The 23,246-nt window shown below is 34.4% G+C and overlaps 1 protein-coding gene across 3 annotated transcripts; it reads left to right on the plus strand.

Moving 5' to 3' along the window:
* Positions 1-10,757: 10,757 nt before the first annotated feature.
* LOC150101135 (dimethyladenosine transferase) lies at positions 10,758-22,468 on the plus strand. 3 transcript variants are annotated; one of them, XM_090401651.1, is made up of 2 exons: positions 10,758-10,889; positions 21,457-22,468. In XM_090401651.1, exon 2 carries the CDS (start codon positions 21,479-21,481, stop codon positions 22,397-22,399), a length of 921 nt encoding a protein of 306 aa, XP_090257777.1. In that variant the 5' UTR covers positions 10,758-10,889; positions 21,457-21,478; the 3' UTR covers positions 22,400-22,468. The 3 variants fall into 3 exon arrangements, with proteins under 3 accessions (XP_090257777.1, XP_090257778.1, XP_090257776.1); XM_090401652.1 differs by having other exon boundaries at positions 10,821-10,907; XM_090401650.1 differs by lacking the exon at positions 10,758-10,889 and adding an exon at positions 13,022-13,325.
* The last annotated feature ends 778 nt before the right edge of the window (positions 22,469-23,246 follow it).

Raw genomic sequence — 23,246 nt, forward strand, 5'->3', positions numbered from 1 at the left:
CAAGTTGCAATTTTAAAAGTGGACACCATTTTGAGCCCGGAGATTCTTCGCACCCCTGTCCCATTTAAGGGACGCCGGGAACTTGGGGCCAATTGTAAGGGTTTGCTCGCCATGGTGGTTGTTCTGGAGATAAGGTAGAGCAGTGGTTTCTCCATTTGCTTTCTGCTCCGCAGTATTACAGACGCACACAATATAATCATATTGCCATCTGCAAATCTCTGGTCACAAGCTTTTCCGTCATCATTTGGCTTCAACCTTGTGTCAGTACTGACAATGCTGCTTCCCAGTGTCAGGGGCGGTGACCCCAGTAGGTACTTATTTAATGGCGGCACTACTCGCCATGTCACCGAGTTGTCATTGGGCTTTGTGAGGTTTTAAGTGAGACAGAGTTACCACTTCTGCTCCCCCACACCCTGATAGCTCAGTAGCTGTTGGTCCACGGCTGCTTATTCGCCAGATTGCTCTGCTTATATCGCAGCTAACCTCCATATCTGAAGGCTGTTCCCCGATCCGCCACCTGGGGACGGACCCGGTAGTAGTCAGCTCTGCCCCGGGTTTATCATATATAGGAACATAAAACTGAATCGATATGAAAAGAAATTTGCATCGGTTTGCAGTCTGATAGAAGGATGGTAATTATCAATATGTTTTTGATTGCTAGCTTACTTGCATCCATTGCTTTTACTTTTATTCAGTTCTGATTTAACTAAAGGGAATCAAAAGAGCAGATGCTGCAGAGACGGCGTGAGGAATTTTGGTTCCTATGGCCAGGAAAGAAAATTGCGCCGTCGGAGCCAATGGCAATTTTGGCACCTATGGCCAGGAAAGAAAATTGGGCCGTTCTAAAAAAAAAAAAACTTTAAAAATCTAAATTTTTGCGCCTATGTAAAATTAGCGCCTATGGCCGGGGCCACATTGGCCATAGTCTCACTACGCCTCTGGCAGATGGTTTGATAATATCTATCTTCTGTGATAAATGATGGTGAAAGGACGAATGAATTTATCTGCCAGTAAAAGCTGTCTTCCAATAAACTAAAAATTCAACTTGACCTGTGTTATTTCGAATTATTAAGGTATCCAAAAAAGGGTAGTTGGTTATTGGGTTTAGGTTCAATAGTGAACTTGATGCGAGAGTACAAGGAGTTTATTTTCTCTAGGCATTGAAGTAATTCTGACTCACAGTCTGGTCATACTGTGAGTCAAAATGTAACGATATAGGAGACAGAGTAAATATTGTATCAAAGAGCTGTTTTTATAGATTTTGCATAAAAAAGTCAGCTAAGGATGGTTAGATAGGACTGCCGATTGCTGTCTCATCGATTTGTTTAAACAACTTACCACGTCATGTAAAATAACCCGCATTGATGATGAATTTAATTAGGTTAGCAATGTCTTCTGGGAAATACAATTGGAAAAACGGAAGAGAATCTTGTAATGGTATGTTGGTGAATAAGGAGCTTACATTGAAAAAAACCATAATCTAGTTATTAAACAGATCTCTTATTTTCTCTTCTAAATAAAGATTGTTTTTAATATAATTTTTTGGTGTGTGTGTGTGTGTATGTGTGTGTGTGTGCGTGCGTGCGTGCGTGCGTGCGTGCGTGTGTGTGTGTGTGCGCGCGCGCGCGCGTGTGCGTGTAAGAGAGAGAGAGAGAGAGAGAAAGCTAGAGAGAATATGTTTTGCAAAGAAGTAAGTGGGAAGAGAATACATTATTGGGCATAGTCGTTGCTGTCCTTATAAATTTTAGGAAGTTTATAGAGACGAAGCAGGGTGGCAGGATGAATTCGTAACCTCTCAACAGTAGCAGTAATAGTCTAATAAATTATTAGATGATTGTACATTGTCTAAAAATTTATTTAATTTACTGACTCGAGTTTTTGTTGTATCCCTGCTGATACCACTGTATGTGGACCAATATCTTAATCCGATATGAATTTTACGATTATAATCTGTGCTATTAATGACAGCAGTGGTATTATCCTGTAGCCACTGTGATGACAATGCTGGTGGTGCGGCATAGGAAGCGAAGAGCTTGTACTTCGGAGAAGCATATATTTAAAGGAGGTGGTTTTGCTTTTAATAAGATTGGGGCAATCTCAAAACGTAATTTCTTTGCTTCACTTGTGCGTAATTCTCTGATACCCTTTCTAGATATAAGTAAAGTTTAAGGAGAGGACACAAAGCAAAATCAGAACCTCTAGACCAGACATTTAGTTCATTATTATTCATGGGTATTAGTTAAATTTATCACCCAGCCGTCACGATTAGACTGATTGTGGCGGTTTCTTCCTTCCAATATTTCAAATGTAAGCATTAATCAACGTTTATGAAGATGAAATGTATTCGACTAGCCGCGAATAGAGAAATAGGGGAAATTAATTCAAAATAGACATAAATGAAAATAACTTTTAAAGTGCCATCAATTTCCGGGTGTTAAGCATCATCATCATCATCAAATTCCTGACATTTACCCTCAAGGAGTGTACAAGTTATGATAGCACTACATGAAACATTTACATCATTACTAACTTCCTACCTACAATTTTCTGCCAAATCAATTTGTTACCTGTCAAAGCTACAACATTGTCAGATCTTATATTTATATATCTGTCTTCTAAGGCACCTTTTACTGTATAAATCCACCTATATATCTTGGTCTACTTCTAGGTCTTTTTTCTGCCAACCTGGCAGAGAACTCTTCTTTGGCTAATCTTTCCTCGCCCATTCTGTTTAAGTGACCAAATCACCTAAGATTAGCTCTGATAACGCACTCCTGAATGCTGACGATGTCACGTTCATGTTAGAGGTTTAATGGAATATTAACAGCAATGAGTATTCCATTAAACCTCTAACATGAATTCTACACAGCACTGAAGCCTAAACACACGTACGATGTCAAGTTCTTTCCTAATATCCTCGTTTATAATATGATATTGCCATTGATGATATCTGTTCACGCCCCTAATCTTTCTCAGGACTCTCATATCTGCGGCCTCTACTTTTTGGTCAAGTGTTTTACTTTTGACCCAGCTCTCAGATCCATAAGTTAAAATTGGCTTGAACACAGTCTTGTATACAGCTAATTTAGTGTTTTGTCTAATTTCTCTCTTATTCCATATAAATATATTCTGTTGACTTCCTACCATACCAGCTTTGTTGATTCTATTGTCTATTTCCATATTTAATTTACCATCTTCACTAAAAATCGTGCCTAAGTAGCTGAAATGTTTTATTTATTCTATAGGTTCTCAATTCACAATGCGGCTGATATTTTCAATGCTTCCTATTTTCGTTATCTTTGTCTTGTTATTGCTGATTTTCATAATCAATTTATTACAACAGTTATTCAATTTAGTCAGAGAATCTTGCAGACTTGTAGCGGATTTATTTAGAACTATAACATCATCCAAGGAGCTGACATTAATATCTCAAATTTTGGTATCAGGTTTAATACAACTTTCTTTCATAATGTATTATATATAGATAATGAATAACAGAGGTGATAATGTACATCCTTGTCTGACACCAGATTTAACATTAAACCATCTTCCTGTACTTCTTTCAATTCTAACTGCAGACTTACAACTCAAATAAAGACTAAGTATTGCTTAATATAATGATCCACTGACACCACACAACTGTAGCGGTTTGAATAATTTCTCTCTTGGCATCTTGTCATATGCCTTTTCCAGGTCGACAAAACTTAAATACAGATCTTTGTTATATTCTCATGCTTTCTCAACTATTTGCCGTAAAGTAACGATCTGATCTTGACAGCCTCTATCTGGCTTAAATTCAACTTGTTCTTCACCAAGGTTTCTTCCACGATTTTTCTCAACCGTTTCTCAAGTATATTTGCGTAAATCTTACCACGAACACTCAGTAAAGAAATACCTCCATAATTCTCACAATCAGTTTTATTTCCCTTTTTATATATGGGTACTATGAGAGCCCTACTCCAATCATCTGGAATTCGTCCTTCTGTCCAGGCCCTCTGAACTATGCAGTGTAGCCACTGTAAAACTTTTATACCTCCATACTTGAGCATTTCTGGTCAAATATCATCTACTCCTTCTGCCTTTCCACATTTCAGACTTTTGGTCGCATTTTCTACTTAAAACATGGATGTGTATTCCTGATTGCATGCCTGGTCAGTGTTTTTTTTTATAACTGTGCTGTCATCACTGATAGTTTCATTTAGCAATTTTTCGAAGTATTTGCTCCATACTTCAAGGATATCTTTTTCTCCAGTTTTCACACCACCTTTGTCATCTCTAATTCCTTTTACAGCGCTCTTTCCTCCATTTCTGAGCCTTCTTCAACAACCTCCAGAATATCTTGCCACCTTCAATTACTTTTGTTTAGCTAGTTTTACCCAGTGTTTAGCTTTCTCACATTTATCTTTGTATTCTCTAAGAGCACAAGCTGACTTATTTGCCATGAACTTTTGATATTCTTTCTTCTTTTCCTTCACTGTCTCTTTAACCTCCTGTGTCCACCTTGATGTTAAGCATTCATTAAATACAAGTGATTTTTTTTGTTTGTTTTGTTCTACGTATTTGATTTACTAATAGTTCTTGCTTGTCTTTGATAAACTTTAAGAAACCTGATTACTGTTTATGATAGGGTAAACATTATCTATACTTTCTTCTCTATCTGAAAATTACCTTTGTTCTTTTTGTCAGTATTTTTACTTTAGAACCCTATCACCGCCACATTAAACTATTTCATATTCAAGTGAAAATCATTTGGATATCTGAAGAAAAGGAATACAGCGAAGGCATGTGTAGCCCCTGGGAAAGTAGCATTTACAGTGGTAGACTTGGTGGAAACCTCTCCGTGTTCAAATCTAATCGCCAACTATAATTTTTTCTAACCATTTCATTGGCGTGTTCCTGAGTTAGTCGATTATTGGCATGGTCAAGCTGGTTTTTTGCACTATTTCTGACAAAAATATACTCTCGTTTATAGACCAGAAGGTAGTGACACTATCCGGTTCTCTTTACTGGATGCTATTTATAACTACTGATAGTCCTGAGCCAGTAATCTCTGATTTGCTACCAATGAAGATTATACAGTACCCTCAATCTCTAAAAGTTACATAGGGTTGAAACTATCTCGCATTTTATTCCTTACAGGGCGTTTAAGTTAAAGAGATCAATAAGATCAGAGGACTAAAGCTCAATCCTAGCAAGACATAGATTATGGTTCTCAAAGAAAATACAAACACGGAAGCACCTGAGACACAAATGTATACCATAACTGAGGAAGCCAGCAAGTTGGAGTATCCGGTACCCATTATTAATGTGAAGAATTGCTGTTTAGACGACGTTCAGAAGAAGATTAGGAATAGACAAAACAACAGTCAGAGATTTATCCTAAATTTGGAAGATAGATCTATCTCCACAAGTACAAAGTTGAGGATTTTGGATGCAGCTGTTTTTCCAACAGCGACTCGCGGATGTGAGATTTGGAACCAAAGAACCTGAAAGGAAAAGGACAGTTGATTTTCAGATGTAGCGTTTGAGAATATCTTATGCTGAAAGGCATACAAACGGATCAATGCTACAAGAGATGGCAAGACTTTAAGACTCCTTAAGGTATTGACAGAAGAAAGCTGAATTACATTGGATGTATTAAAAGGATGGAAAGAGGATTTTCAAAGCAGTAATATAAAGTAAAATTCCTGGGAAAAGAGGAAGGAGTAGTTAGTCATAGAAATGAATACATGGTGTGTCTGTAGTGATTTATCTTAAAAGAGTTGAAGTCTACAATTAACACTCTCTAAGAAAAAAATACAACATGACCATCTGGTGGGAACTATTTTGGCACGTCCCAGTCCATCTGAGTGACCATGCTACATCTGATGATATCCCATTAATATATGGATAGAGCACATTAATTTTATTTTTATTTATTTAGCTGATTTTTTATTTTATTTATTTTATGCTTTTTCTTCCAGGAAGATAGAAGGGGAGATCTCACTCTAACTACTTTTGAAAACTTGGGGAGAAAGGAAGTCAATCTCTTCCTTTAGGCAATCAATGATAGCTGGCCTATGGCTGTCAACAATTTTTTAATATGCATCTAGGAAAGAGAGCACATCAGACAACTCTCGTCCTCTCATAGTAACTTAACTTAACACTATATATTGTTGTCTGAAATAGGGCAAGTTCTATAATCGCTTTTCTTCAATTTCAGGCGAAAAGCCCAAGTTTCTTGGCGGAAAAAACTTTTTTGCCGATGGCAGAGATAGTCTAACCTTCAATTGATTTCCGAGCTCTGATCCTCATTCCGATCTTTCTCAAGTTTGTTGTCTTCCACTGGAGTTGATGGAAGACTAACGCTATTGATGTTGCATTAGTATATATGCCAATTTTATTTTCATTTATTTATTTTTATTTTTATTGTTTATTTTTTTGTAGTCAACACCACTCATAGTTATCAAATGTTCCTTCATTATTCAGATATTAGGGAATTAGTCGAAAAGTTTCAGCACGTTGTGTTTAATTTTATTTCCTTTTGATTGATGCTATTGCCGAATGGAGAAGCAACATTATTATTATTATTATTATTATTATTATTATTATTATTATTATTATTATTATTATTTTAACGGTGTCTCCATGGAGTCAAAAGACTCATCGCGGGAGACCCGACATTGACACACCAACCATTATTTACACAATACCTGTCATACCTCTCCTTAAATTCATTCACAGTTGAAGCATTCACAACCAGTTCTGGCAAGGCATTCCACCCATTCACAACCCTCCGAGTAAAAAATCTAGTCCTAACACCGTTGTTAACCACACTCTTACACAATCTCCAGGGATGCCCTTCGTTCTCTCACATCCTGCATTGGTCTTAAGAATATCATCAGTATCAATCCTGTAAAATCCCTTTAACAATTTAAATACCTCTATCATATCTCCTCTCCTACGTCTATCAGCTAGTTTTTGGAGCCCACAGATCATCAATCTATCCTCATAGGGAACATCCCACAGACCTGCAACAATCTTTATAACCCGCCTCTGAATCCTCTCTACCACTTCCGCATTAAACATGAAAAGGAGATATTTCATTGGAGTATTTGCTGAATTATTTGCACGTGTATCGATATATGCATATAACGCCATCGAAGAAAAGTTGTTTATATCGAATTAAATTATTCTAGCCTGAAAGGAAAGAAAGGAGTCTGTATCTATTACTTACATTTTCATTAACTATATTGATTTTTTATTGAGCATAAAAATTCCGTGGCAATTCTCTTTATCTAATTTGGTAATTGTCATTGATATGGAAAGCCAGTAACTTATTAAATAAAGTCCTCTACTTCATAATACCATTCTGTACTACTCCATAAACTACTCTATTAAAATCAGGATTTTACATTCTCGACATCTCCATTTTATCTGCCTATCTCTCTCAATAGTATTTGAACTTAACCAACGGCCATCGCAACTTTGATGATCAACTAAATTTCATATCGCATAACCTTAAGATATTCGTGAATTTGATCCTTAATTTTGTCACCAAATTGGTGACATATCTTAGAATGTTTAGACAGAATTGCAGTGTAAATTAAAGTCGGAGATAATGTAACACATGAATTCCATAAATGACCGTATAAGACTTTCCACATTAAAAGCCTTCCATAAATCTCAGCTAAAAGAGCTCCCCTTAGACTCAAATACTGTGATAAAAACCATCACAACCAACAGTATAAAGGAAACAAATCAACTCCTATATAGCACACCTTATATCATTACGATGAAGTTTTGTTACAAACCACAAGAGCAAAAGTCGAGGATGAGGCAATCTGCACCATGGAAAATCGAGTTGGAACGAAAAGTCAACAAACTTCGAGCTGATCTGAGTAATTTAAAGAGTCTTAAAGAAGGACGGCTGAAAAATTATAACTTCCAAAAGGAACTCATAAATTCATATAATTTGGCCAACAAAACAATTGCTGAAGAACTAAAGTAAAGAATTATAGCGCCTGCACAGAAAATTAAAAAAAATATGAAGAAAGAATCAACCAATATGCACAAAAGATATAATTTCAATTGAACCAACGCCTCTTCTTTCAGTCTCTCCAGCGAAATACAAATACAATCAATCATTCACCAGAAAAAGAAGAAACACTCAAATTTCGGAAGTCAATCTGGGATAATTCTATTTAATATAATAAAGATGCCTCATGGATTAAGGAAGTAGAATCAGAAACGTAACAAAAGCAATTACTAATGACATGGTCAGTGCACAAGCTAGAAATTTGAAAAACTGGAGCACATCTGGCAAAGACAAACTACATGGATTGTGGCTAAACCATCTAACCAGTCTACATGGTCGAATGGCAGAACAATTTAATTATTTGTTGCAGACAAGCTCAGTGGAAGGCTGAATGAAAACTGGGAGTAATTTTATCTTCATGAATTATAAAAATAAGGGTGTTGTTCCAAGTAACTAGCGTTTAATGACATGCCTACCAACTATGCTTAAGCTGTTCACTGCAATCATTGAAAATTCCATACATCACTACTTATCAGATAATCAGAATTATCCGATTGAACAAAAAGGCAATTTTCTAAAATCTAGAGAAACAAAAGACCAGATCCTTATTGATAAAATGATTCTTAGAAATTCAAAAAGATCAAAAACTAACTGAAACATGGATAGACTATAAGAAATCATTCGATTCCCTCCTACACTCCTGGATACTAAAATCACTACAAGTATTCAGAACTAACAAAAACATATGTTCCTCTCTGGCTGCTACTATGAAATCATGAAAACAACTTTAATAGTCAATAATGAACGATTCGGAGATATTAGCATTAAACGTGTAATTTTCAAAGGTGGTTGCTTTTCACTATTACTATTCAACATTTCTTTGATATCTTTATCTATGATTTTGAAGAAAACAAAACTTGGATATGAAATTCCTAAAAATAATATTAAAATTTCACATTTCCTTAATATGAATGACTTGAAGTCATGGAAAATCGGCATATCAAATAGACTCATTGCGGAGCACGGTTAGTATTTCTAGTCTGGACATCAAAATTAAATTTGGTTTGAATAAATATGCAATAAATAAATGTGCAACTTTATCCATTAAATGAGGAAAAAATTAATGATGTTAGCAATTTTAATTTAATCAGGTGAAACATATATATATCAGCAATTTCAGCTAACGAACACTATAAATACCTAGGAAAATTAGAAGCCAGTGATATTCTCCACTCGAAAGTTAAACAACAGGCATCAGCAGAATACCCCCAAAGAGTCAGAAATATTCTGAAAACAAAAGTTAATGGATTAAATACAATCAGAGCAATGAAGTCATGTGCCTTGTTAGTGATTCGATACAGCTGAATTAATAGATTGGACAAAAGAAGACCTGGACAATTTGAACCGCTAAACTAGAAAATGAATGGCTATGCAACATGCATTACAACCACATAGTGATGTTGACCGGCTGTACTTACCAAGAAAAATAGGTGGATAGTGTCTGCTGCAAGTGAGACGAGGAAATTAGTTTAAAAAATTACATCGACAATAGCAATGAGGAAATAATTCATGCCATTTCACAAGAAGGCCTTTTAGAAACAATAGGAAACAAATCCGATTACAAAACGGAACAGTAAAATAATCGATATGTGCGCTGAAAAAATAAACTCTTGCATGGACAATTTCTTCGAGATATTGAGGAAAAAATTGACCTGAACAAGACGTGGCAATTGCTACAATATGTATATATAAAAAAAGAAACAGAAGGATTTATTCTAGAAACACCTTTTCAAAGGTGTTTCTTGAGCGGCAATTTGCAAGCTAATGCAATAAAAGCAAAAATTCTGAACATCAATAATAACAGAAAATGCAGATTTTGCGATTAAAGATAAGCCTGTAGAACATCAAATCACTGACTGCGGCAAGATAGCTCAAGCTGATTATAAATACCGCCATGGCCAAGTGACCAAAATAATTCATTGACATATATGCAAAAAATATGGCTTTCCTACTTCTTATAGGTGGCTAGCAGCATAAAATAGAGACAATATGGGAAAACGAAACAGCAAAAATTCTCTCGGACTTTAGAATACAAACTAAATTTACAGAACAACGACAGGCTGGATTATTGACATCGCAGTACTCAGTGATAACGGCATAAAGAACAAAGAACTGTAAAAAAATCACTAAATATCGAGATCTGGGAATCAAGTTGGCCGGCTGTGTCTTAAACACACCTATGTAATCCCAATAGTTATCGTCGCACTTAGTGCAATTTCATAGAAGCTATTCAACTGTTTTTAAGAACTGAACATCAACGAAGTGACCACATATGACATACAAAAAACGGCACTTTGAATAGTCCATATGTTACGACTCTACCTGACAGACTATTCTTATATTCCTGGGTATAATCTGAATTGCACTGTATCACAAGTCAAATTGTTGTTTGAATATTTTGTTTTGACTGTGTATTAGATATGTGAATAAAATAATAATAATAATAATAAATGTTATGCTTTTCATGTTTCCTGTTTCTCTTTGACTGTGAACTATGGTAAATTAATATAAAAATCATTATGATAATAGTAGTTCTTTCATTCAAGAATTTTCAAACAACATGGGAATTAATGTATGGCTTTTGCTTTAATATTAAATATTTTATTTAGAGATACTTGCGCCACTATCATATTGCGTAGCTTAAGGGAAACTTTGGATTTTCACCAAAATAACACGTGGTGTTATATTTTATGGCGGATACGTAGTGTGATGGATTAATTTAATTCATAATTATTAAGTGATGTTTTTCTGCCATTTATCTAATATTATTAAGCTTAATTTAAATGCATAACTGAAAATTCTTACTTTTCAGGTATATTAAGTATAATGAGTGTGTATTTTTTTCCAGTTTTATTAGACAAAATTACTTTATATTTGTTACGAAGGGAGCTGAAAACCCTTTTCTTGCCTCCTTTTTGTTTCATTTGAATTATTTTGGGTTGTTTCAGTTTTTTTTCCTCTCTCTTCTTTTTTTTTTTTTTTTTTTTACTGTTGATTGTATAAGTAGATAAATATGCCAAAATTTTAATAAGCTAAACTTAAGGTTCTGAGGTATTAAGTTTTCCTGTTTTTTATAAGGGATATTGATAGGCATTTAAGGAAGAATGAAACTAGAAGAAAATTAAAAAACTTTGTACACTGTCATGTTTTTATATTAATTTTGCATGTTAGATAAATTTTTTAAAGAAGTTTCTTTCTGATAGTCAATTAATAGTACATTATGCCCCTTGTTTTACGTGTTTGATTGATATTGGAAAAACAAAATGGGAATAATCACTGGTTACAGGCCATAAATCTCACTGTATCATTCAATCATCTTTATGTACACTTTGAAAATTTTTAACAGCATTCATCAAAGTGTAGATGAATGAAATGTAATTATTGTTCAGAAGCATTTGTTTATATGGCTTTCATTTCAGAAGTGGTCTCCATAAACTTCTCAATCTAATTTCTTATTTCCTCATATACAGTCTTCATTTTTAATATTGAATATTATGGATAGGAAAAGAAATTAAAGAAGCAACACATTATTATGAGCAACTCCAAGGAGCCCTTACAGCATTGAGGGAGACCCTAAACATCACGTCAAGAACTCTTCAGCATTCTCACAGTATCTATCATACTTTGCATATACAGAGAAAGAAAGGAAGAGTGAGATTCCATACCCCAAAAATCATTCTTTTATTCTGCATTCCAAAACTAAAAAGAAAACCTCATCAAACACTAGCAGCCAGTGAAACTCATCACACCAACTTCTCGTCTGTCTTCATTTCATATACCTCTGCTTTTTAGAACATTCTTTCCCAATGACTACAGCCTTCAGGTTTTCCAGAAAACACATCAAATTTTTCTCTTCCATCTAACTACTTCCTGCTTGTGGTACTGTCATGTAATAGGTCTTGTTCAGTAAAAAAGCATTTCAGTGGTTTTTATATCTGAAGGGAAGTAAAATATTTTGTATCTCATTTTCTTTAAATTTTAAAGTTTGCTTGTTATGCTTATATTTCACACGGATTGAATTAAACTTTTTTAAAAGTTTTTTTTCCTTGTTAAAAAATTATTTGTTTTAACTATGAAGTTGTTTTTAATCATCGTTTTTTGGTGTATATCCTTGAGGGTATATATATCTAAATACTCTACACAGTCTAATGTGATTAATCTTAATTAATGAACTTAATGATTAATCTTTCCAATCAGAACCTTTTTGTCCAAATTAGTCTGCATTATTTGTTAGGGTGTTGATTTGGCTTGCATTCTGATCTTTTAAAGCATTCCTGATTACATTAATCCACCTGTATCTTGACCTGTATCATTCTTGCCATGTTAATTCAGAAGTGACATGTTTCATTTTCATTTACTCTTCTTATATTAGCTGACACATTATTAATAATATCAAGTTTTTTTTGACATATTTACTTTAAAATGGGTCTGCTATTAATGTCATCTGTTTGCTCTTCAAAATTTCATCAGAACTTGAATCCTTTTGGTGTCCAGTTTTTATTAGCTATTGTTATTTTAACCCAATTCCGTGATCTATTTTCTTTGTCTTTTTATTTGTTTGTTTTTTTTTGTTTATTTTCATAGGAAATTTGTGGGAGCAATTTTTCAATTTGGTTAAATGAAGAATTGAGCATAATCTGCAAATATCAGGTTTAATATTACTAATTTCTTTATGATATAGTCTATATATATTATAAATAGCATTGGTTGTGATATTTTACAGTCCTACGTTGTACATCATTTTCATGTACACCTTTCATTTCAGACTAATTTGCGACCTATGTATAAAGACATGCATCATTTAATAAATAAGCACAATTTCAAGATCATTGTGAAAATCCTGTTATGTAACCTCAAGAGATCTGCAGTGTACTGTATTAATACCACATAATTGTTTACACTACTATTCCTATCAACAGTTTTCTTGGAGATTAGTCTGTTGTTAGGACTCTAGTATTGTCATATCTACATTTTAAGATTACCAAAACTTAAATAGATATCCTTATTATATTATTAAGATTTCTTGACTTTGTTATAAGGTCAAAATCTTGTTTTGGATTCCCTATTTGCTTAACCACCTTACTGGCCATTATGAATCAAGTATGCATCCTCATACACTTCGTATCCATCATATGTTTCAATGTAATATCGATGGTATTACAATTTTAATATGCACTTCACATCCATGGTAACTTGGACGTATATATATGTCCTGGGATGCAGCATGGTTAAATCTAGTTTGTTCTTTGTAAGTTTTCTCTCACATTTTAACTTAGTAGTCTATTCATATGAATGCTCATAAACCTTTCCTTAGAACACTTAAAGAAATGCTTCTATAATTATCACATTCAATAAGAATTCATTTTCTCTCTTTGTATATCAAGAATTTTTCGATGTACCTCTGATATCGGAAAAGATAGCCAGTATTGTTGAAACATGGCCTTCGCACCACCTTCAAACCTCATGTCAAGCTGGCAACTCTGATCCGCTTGCCAAAGGATAAACCTCATCCTTTAGCACACCCAGGAGTGTATGAAGTTCCATGTGACTGTGACTTAGCCTATTATGGGCAAACAGGAAGATCAGTGAACATCCGCCTGGAAGAACATGAAAGATACATTCGCTACTATTACTATGGCAAGTCGGGACTGGCAGACCACGCTTTGGACACTCCTTCACACAGGATTAGATGGAGGAAAACGAATTTGCTATTTAGGAGTCGTTATAGATCTGAAAGATTATTTTTTGAGTCAGCAATGGCTTTGGAGAATTCTCCCAACCTTAACAAATATGGTTGCATTAATTTGCCAAAAATTTGGGAGACGGTTATCCTAAGAAAAACTCCAGGATAACTTTTTTTTTTTTTTTTTTTTTTTTTTTTCCCGTTAGAGGGCACCAAAAATAGGACTTTAGATCTTTTGTCTTTTGCAATTATATTGTTTCACTCACTCACTGTCGCGTTTACATGTGTGTTGTGCTCTGATGATGCTGAGTTGAAAATCAGCGAAATATTAGCATTAATAAAACATCTTTGTTGATGAAGGTGTTTGTGGTGTTGTTAATACTGTGAAAAATAAGTCATGAATGCATACAGAAAGTATGAGACAAATTGTTGTCTTTGTACCTCTCCAACATGAATGTGTTAAGGGACCCCTTTCTTATTTTCAGATTTACTAAAAATCACTACCTGAAAATTTTATGTTTATTTTATATATATTTAAATTCTATAGAATAGAGGCTTTTCAAATGAAATCAAGAGAAGGTTTTCAGTTATCTAAATTGAAGTATAAAAAAATTTGGACATCTGCTGCTTGTGTGCTTTAGCTGGCTTAGTGGAAAGTAGAGGAATTGTTATCTTAAGTTGTGGTGAGAAGAATCATATTATAATTTATCAGATTCATACCTAAGATGATGTATTGACTTCAGAATCATGTCTTTATCCAAAGAATAAAGCTCAAATATATAAAAAAAATTAAAATATTCTGCAAACACATAGAAATAGATACAGGTCATATGTTGTCATTATCTTTATCTGTAAGACTGTGGCATATTCTTTACAAAAATTCAGTTAGTAAAATTAATTCCTCACTGTCCTGTATGTTTAACTCGATTTTTTACTAATTACAGAGAACTATATGGCCATTCTAGTATTACATAATGTGCTCAAAGAAAACATTCTTTCACTCTATGATTCTCACAGTTAAATTCAAAAAGTGTGATAACATCAAATACATTACAAAAACTTGAATATAGCATTTAGCTAAAAAATTGTTTCTCTTGACTATACAAGAACTTCCTATGCAATATTTATTTCTTAGGTCTCTTTTTTATTCTCATTTATTTTCCTTATTGTTTCTGCTCATTCGTTATTTCATTCTAACTTCTCTCTCAAATTCCTTCATCACAATCAAAGAAGTTAAGGATCTTACTTGGTTATCATACTTACATGTATTTCTCTTAATAAGCAAATTTCCTTAAGCACAACTTCATTTTGCTGAAGTATGCATGTAGAATAATTGCTCTGATTATAAAAATGCATTTAACTGAGCAGTTACAAAAGCTTTTCCAATAAAAAAACTTTGCTGCAGATTCCATCTTGCCTCATGGAACATTGTACCACTTGCTTTTCATTGAGCTCATGACATTCTTGTAATATATGAAAGCTTGACACATTATACTACCCTTCAATTGATTTCACAGTTCCACCTTAGAGGAACTGTGAAGTTAATTGAAGCAAAGATGTTTTCATATCTGGTATTCTGGCTGGCATGTGAACAATTTAAGGTCATTAGTGATGATGGCAATGTTTCAGCATCTCTGCCTGGAGGAGGAGATCTTTGCAACTGGAGGAGGAAAGCCTGTTGGGGGTTGTGGACATTAAAATCTCCTAAGAGGACAATTTCACCTTTAGAGAAGTGGGACTGGATTAAATCAAATTTTAAGGACATGAAGTTAAGATAGTGTAAGAGCAGTTGAGAATTGATGGTTCTCTCCATTACTTTAGATAGGACCGAAGTGAGTAAGATATGGAGGTAGTTTGATGGCAGTGATTTGTCACCCTTCTTAGGAATGGGTTGAACATAGGCTGGTTTCGTGACTTGTAGGTGGATACCAGTGGAATAAGAAAGTATAAACAGATGACATAGGACAGGAGTCTGTTCTGGTGCACAATTTTCCAGCAAAGGTTGGTCGATTGGTAGAGCCTCTGCTATTAATGGCTCGCAAAAAGTTAAGCAAGGTTGAGCGCAGTTAGTAGTTGGAAGGGACAATCGTTCGCTGCTGTTGGCATACTCTCCCTCGGTGAGTCTTTGTGCTCCCTGGAGGTGTCACATAATAATAATAAAAAACTCAGGACAATGGTAGGTCTGCTATCAAGGCCAGGAGATTCTTATCCCTAATTTATACAATATTTTTCTGATATCATTCTGGCAAAAGGACAGCAGGGCATTTTGCGTTTGGAATGGTTGGGAGGGGGGGGATCATTTACCCATACTCAGTTATGTGTACAATTGAAGAAAAGGTTGAAGCCAAGATATTGGCATTTTCTGTGGGTGATGATGCAATAGAGCCATCTAGGTATGATGAGGATGACAGCTGCATTGGCAAAAGTTAGGACCAATTGCTTTGGCAAGAGACCAAAAGGCTCTGCTGCTATTTGGACAGGCTACAGTTTTCCTGCTTTTTATTCTTTCAAACTGTGCTTTGGAGGCACTAATAGTTTTCTTGCATATATTTCAGGCTTGAGGGTAAGCACTAATGGAGGATGAAGTTCTTGATATACTCTGGCCTCATAGCTTAGTTGCACTGGGCATAATTCATACTAGCAATAACTTTTTTATACAGACTGTTCACATTACTAGCTTAAATGTTATGCCTGGTTTCATGTACAGTAAGACCCCATTTAATGCTGATTCACTATAATGCAGTTTTTTTCCAAACCCTAAAAAGCGCTAAATCTTCTATGATTCACATCATGAAATTTTGGAAATGTAAATCTAATCATGTAAGCATAAAATTAGTGCTAAAATAAGTGTTCAATTTATCACAATATTTCTCTTTATTCTTGTATAATACAATTATTCCTGAACCAATCAGTGAAAGGTATTGATTCGTCGTAGAGCTGTAATTCCGTAATAAGTTTAGTTTAATCCTTTATCCAAGTGTGAGCAAACAAAGTTTGCACCTGAAAGTATCTTCAGGATTCTTGAGAATGGGTTGGACATAGGCCGGTTTCATGAATTTGTAGGTGAATACCAGTGGCATAAGAAAGTATAAACAGATGACATAGGACAGGAGTCTGTTCTGGTGCACATGCCCGGTGTTGTACTACCTTACCCCAATCCTGAAGATACTTTCAGGTGCAAACATGTCAGGTGTATACATGTCCACAAGGAGATGTGTTTTGCATTATGGGAGATACTGAGATAAGAGTGTTGTGAGCTTGCTCCACCTTTGCAAAGAGTTTCCCGGTGTTGTACTACCTTACCCCAGTCCTGAAGATACTTTCAGGCGCAGACTTTGTTTGCTCACATTTGGATAAAGGATTAAACTAAACTTATTGTAGTCTAACCAAGTGAAAAATAAACTCTCAACATATTTCTCTGAATCTGGAGTAATTTAATAAGGTTGTGCACCCTTTGGTAACTCCTATAGGTTGGGATGACCTCTCATCTTCTGCCTTGGTGTCTCCACTACTGGGTCTGGCTCCCACTGACGAGACCTCAATAAAGGTCGAAACCAGTATGGGTAGTGGCCCTTGCTTTAATGCATAGCATTACACATATCTGCAGGGAGATGTACTTTGCATTATGGGAGACACTGAGATAGGAGTGATGAGAGCTTTCTCCACCTTTGCAATGAGTTGCCTGGTGTTGTACTACCTTACCCCAGTCCTGAAGATACTTTCAGGCGCAAACTTTGTTTGCTCACACTTGGATAAAGGTTTAAACTAAACTTATTATAGTCTAACTAAATGAAAAATAAACTCATCATCAGCTGTAATTCCCCTAAATCTATGTTTGTCCAGTGCATTTGTTCCATACATCGTGTAGTTATTCATTGGCAGTGAAACAGTGTGCACGCTATCAATATGATTTGGAGTGCTGTGTAAAATGTTATTTATGTGCTGTAATAATTAATATTATTGACCAAGGAAATCAACAAAAATTCTGTTTGTTCATTAAAAATTAATCATTACTGTGATTTTTTTGAATTATTCAAAATGAGTGGATGTAAAGATGATAAAACAAAATTGATACAATAAAGCATTTTGCTCGACATTAAAGTGCAGGTTTTGCAATTAGAAAAGGGTGAATGTCAAGTTGATGTTGAAGCTGCTTTAAATTTGTTTACTTCTACTATACGAACGATTTTAAAAAATAAGGACAAAATTAAGCGTTGAACAACCACAACGTCTTTTGCAACAAAGGTAACCCAATCCAAAAGCGATGTTTTTGAGGAAATGGAGAAACGTTTTTCCATTTGGATTGATGATGAAATCGAATGCAACATGCCATTAAGTCAGTCAATAATCATGGAAAAGGCCAGAAGTATTTTTAATCATATTCAAAAACAAAGAGAGGATACGAGCAAAAATTTTGCAGCTAGCAGAGATTGGTTTGATAGATTTATAAAAAAAAAAGAAGCAACCTCCGACAATTGCTTAATGAGAGAAAAAGAAAATGACACTAGATGACTTCATCACTAAAAAATCAAGAATTTCAGAAGAGCTAGAATCTTTGACAACACAAAAATAAACTTTGTATTTCTATGTATGTGTGTATATTTGCAAGTTAATATAAAAATAATTTAAAATTAAAGTAAAACTTGTTTATTCTTAGTTGTGTGTTTCCCTATCCCTATTTGCTATGTGTTAAAATGACCCCATTTAACGCTTTCATTTAGCACTTTGTCTTCTGCATCCTGAGCATCAATCAAAGTATTGCTGTATTAAGATATATTTCTGAAGTGAATGTATATAGCTAACTGTATCCTATTACACCATAATTCTTTTCCTTTTGAAATCTTTTTAAAAGATGAATTAAATGTTTGGATTTTGACATTCTTTGGATGCGAATGGTTAGACAGCCAAATGAATCAGACATGATTGGTCCTGACTTGGATAGAAACCTGTAAATTTTAATCAAAATCTTAGTTTTGCCATATTAAATGCATGATTAACCAGCATGAAGCTTAAACAGTCTATTATCATTGTAACATGCAGCATTTCTAATGCATTCAAAACTTGTAGGGACCACAGGAACAGTTTGTCATAGTGGATAGTTTTCTATAGCACATTTTGTTTAGAATAGCATTGTGCCTTTGGAACTTCAATTAGAACTTTTTAGTTATTTCAGTGAGGTTTATTTATTGTTTGCTATTTGAGCATTGTGAATGTTTATAGACACCATGTTTCTTAACGATCGTAACAGTGATTGAAAGAATGATAAAATTGTGTTCTGCACCTGATAAAATAGTTGCAAAGTGACATAAAATACTGTCACCTCTATTCCCTATACTCACAGATATAGGTCCATAATGTCACCAATCTTATAACATGCTAATAATTTTTAAAAAATCATATTTTCTTCTCGTCTTCTCCCACATTTTTTTAACCACTCCTCCAGTATGTTTGCATAAATCTTACTTTGATATTACTTTGTAATTTTCAGATTTATCCCTCTCTCTTTTTTTTTATTTTATTTTTTTTTATGAGTGTTTGAGAGCTTGCCTCCAGTCAGTGGCATTGGACCTTCGGACCAGGTCTGCTGAATTTTAAGCATTTCTGGTTGAATATTTTTAAGTGGTCTTACGACATTTAAGTTTCCAATAGCTTTTTTTTTTGCATTAATATTATTACCTGACTCCTCCAAGGAGTCCAAAGACTCATTGAGGGGAGGGCACCTACTGTACAACTCTCCGTCTCCACCATTCAGTCCTCCAACTACAGCAAACCGCATCACATACACCAAAGCGATCTACTCTGCTCACCAGACTAGTATTTACACAAATAAAAACATCCATGTCCCTGGTGGGATTTGAACCCACAGCCTTTGGCTGGAGAGTGGATACGTGTGCTTATTAACATGCTCCTGATTGCATTCCTCTTAAATATATTCTCTCTCTCTTTTTTCAAAATTGCATTAACATTTATCTAGCAAGATCAGGGTTGTTGTATACCTACAGTCAAAATAAAAAATCTGATAGCTTTTTATGCATTGTTATAAAATGTATCTTAAAATCCTTATGTATATATCCTTACGTAAAAAGTTGAATAATTAGAATTTTGATTAATTATTGAATGATTCTAGTTTCCACCTTGTACCAAGGTTGTTTGGAAAGAAACAAAAGGGGGGGGATAATATGCACTCTTAAGTGAAGTACTTATCTGATTGCAAGTAGAATGTACGAGTCAATTTTTGGTACCTATCACTTTCTTTCCTATTCTCAAATCTGTTTATGCGTTTGTTTTACATCAGCACTTCTGTCTTGGAAGAAATCATTGTCATATTTTTCTTTAACCAAGAAACAACAGTATGTTAAACATTGTAGTCAGTTGCAAAAAGTTGTCAACTAATGGCAATTTCAAGTAACCCAGAGCAGGAGGTGGAATACTGGTCTTGAAATTCACGCTTGCTCTTATTATCATTGAGGGAGTGAGAGGTGTAATTGAAGTCTGATTACCAGAATAATGAATCACTTACCATTTAAAACTATATATTTAGAAATTTATGTACGTTTAATTATACAAATGCAACATTTATTTTACAAATGATATTCTACCCTATGGTTCTTCTTTATGAACTGGTCAATAACATCGTCATAAAAAGTTGGTTGTAACTTAATTTTTACAATAAGTTTTAAAAGAGGTAAACCGTGAGTAGACATAACTATACATAATAAATAACGGAAAAACTCACGTAGAAATATTATTTAATAGTATAATTTTCGCCTGTGTGTCACAGGCATCTTCAGTACAATTAAGCACAAAATTAAACACTAACTGACAATTCCAAAAAGCGCCACCTAAGTAGCTGGTGTAAGATAACTAAAAAGGTCAATAACTTTCCTTAAAAAAAAAAAAATAATTATTAATTTTTTTATTTTTTTTTATTTTTTTTTTAGGAAAGTTATTGACCTTTTTAGTTATCTTACACCAGCTACTTAGGTGGCGCTTTTTTGGAATTGTCAGTTAGTGTTTAATTTTGTGCTTAATTGTACTGAAGATGCCTGTGACACACAGGCGAAAATTATACTATTAAATAATATTTCTACGTGAGTTTTTCCGTTATTTATTATGTATAGTTAATTTTTACAAGCAGCACCCACACTTGTAAAAGCTAGCTGAAACTCATTGGCTGGAGCTACTTTCACTGCATATGGCCTGTGTTTAAGACAACGTGAAGGGAGCGGAAATGGGTATGTGTGCACATGAAATCACAGTGCTGTCATGAGGACCTGGAATCTCACACAACCGAGCAAGCCAAGGTAGCTTTGACTAGACAAAGAAATTATACCAAATGTGATTTGTGACTGTTTTTGCTTAGCACATAAGCTGGTAATGAATTTCTGTTAGCTAACATGAAATTATGTTAAGATCATGCTGTGCACTTTTTTTTTCTGCCACGTTTTGTTTCTAGTCATTTAGTGAACACAACTGATAGTACTGATGCAACCATATAATGTCTGCACAATGCAAGCACATGGTTTTATGCTCAAAATGATAATCAGACTTCTCTATTGATCACCAAACACACACAAACATGCATGCATGTACAAACTTGTCATATTTGATGTACTGTTACCTTATTTTTTTAGCAACTTCAGGTGAATTTCATATTTTAATTTTTTGTTTCATAGTTTTTTTTTTTTCCTCCTAGGTTGTATGAAAATTATTTTGCAATGCCAAAGGAGAAGATTAAAAAGAAATCAAGACAGCATGGACAAATTCAGAAACAAGGGATCATGTTTAATACTGATCTGGGACAGCATGTTCTAAAAAATCCATTAATTATAAATAGTATGGTTGAAAAGGCAGCATTACTATCAACAGATACTGTCCTTGAAGTTGGTCCTGGAACAGGAAACATGACAGTCAAAATATTGGAAAAAGCAAAACGTGTCATAGCCTGTGAAATAGATCCTCGTCTAGTTGCAGAATTGCAAAAACGTGTTCAGGGATCACCTTTACAAAGTAAGCTTCAAGTAATAGTTGGAGATGTGTTAAAAACTGATTTGCCTTTTTTTAATGTGTGTATAGCAAATTTACCTTATCAGATTTCATCACCATTTATATTTAAGCTGCTGCTTCACAGACCATTTTTCAGGTGTGCCATATTAATGTTTCAAAGGGAATTTGCACAACGCTTAGTTGCTAAACCTGGAGATAAACTGTATTGTAGGTTATCAGTTAATACTCAATTGCTGGCACGTGTAGATCACTTGATGAAAATTGGAAAAAATAATTTTCGACCACCTCCCAAAGTGGAATCTAGTGTCATTCGTCTAGAACCTCGAAATCCACCACCTCCAATAAATTACCAGGAGTGGGATGGACTGTTGCGTATTTGCTTTGTTAGGAAGAATAAAACATTGAGTGCTGTCTTCAAGCAGTCATCAGTATTACAAATGCTTGAGAGAAACTACAGAGTTCATTGTTCTGTGAAAAATATAACTATTCTCTCTGACTTTGATATGAAACAGAAAATTGATGACTTGTTAGTGTCTAATAATTTTGATAAGAAACGTGCAAGAACCATGGATATTGATGAGTTCCTGAATTTGTTGCATTGTTTCAATTCAAATGGAATTCACTTCATGTAGGGTTCACTAACTGTTAAATATACTTGATGTGTACAGTTCAACAAAAATAAAATATAAATTTATAAGAAACACTTAGTTTAAATCATTTTATTGGAGTGAGAAAATGAAATCTCTCTTAAAATATTTTCTGGCTTTGACTATCTTTCTTAATAACTTCCCATATTAGTGCATAGTAGGGATAACTGTGGTCAATACATTATTTTTGATTGAACTAATATTTCACAAGAATTAGAGGAAGCTCACCTGAGCAGTCACAATAGCCAACATACTCATATTAAGCTTTTTTTTTGTAGGCACGATCACTACTGTGTTCCACTCTTTGATTGTATTTGCAACTGAGGGATGACCCATCTGCTATCCTGTAAAATTGCTCATAAGTTTCAGTTGTATTGCCTCTTCTATTTTCTGAGATCTGCAATAATTATCTTGCTTAGTCCTCATAGCCATCATTCCACTGTCTTGATACTATTCTCTCACCTTTGAATCCCTTTTCAGAGTTGGTTGCTGATATAACTTGATCATTGCCTTAAAATAATAAAATCCTTACAACTTTTTTAGGTGTCCTTATCCTTAAAATAATTCTCTGGTACCCTAGAATTTCAGCACCACAACCATCTTCAGATACCACTGCCATCTCCTCTTGATCTGGTCTCTGGAGTATACTGCATTCTATTTCCTCGGACCAAATTAGACTAAAGCTGCCAAGCATGTTTTTTAGAGTATTAATCTATTTATATCATTTTAAAGGTACATTCTTTTTGACCAGTTAGCATGTTTTGTGCAGTGAAAAGCCTCTCACCTCAGACAGAATTTTCTGATATCTCAAAGTGGTCATTATTTGCAGTGG

The sequence above is a fragment of the Typopeltis vanoorti genome, chromosome 12 (assembly GCF_054136105.1).
Source record: "Typopeltis vanoorti isolate ZY-2024b chromosome 12, IOZ_Tvanoo_1.0, whole genome shotgun sequence".
Lineage (NCBI taxonomy): Eukaryota > Metazoa > Arthropoda > Arachnida > Uropygi > Thelyphonidae > Typopeltis > Typopeltis vanoorti.

What these genes read in the sequence shown, in the direction of transcription:
- LOC150101135 (XM_090401650.1), top strand. Translation starts at nt 13,285, where the DNA reads ATGTCCTGGGATGCAGCATGGTTAAATCTAGTTTGTTCTTT. An exon ending in TTAAATCTAGTTTGTTCTTT is followed by an intron (nt 13,326 to 21,456) that starts GTAAGTTTTCTC and finishes TTTTCCTCCTAG; the next exon opens with GTTGTATGAAAATTATTTTG.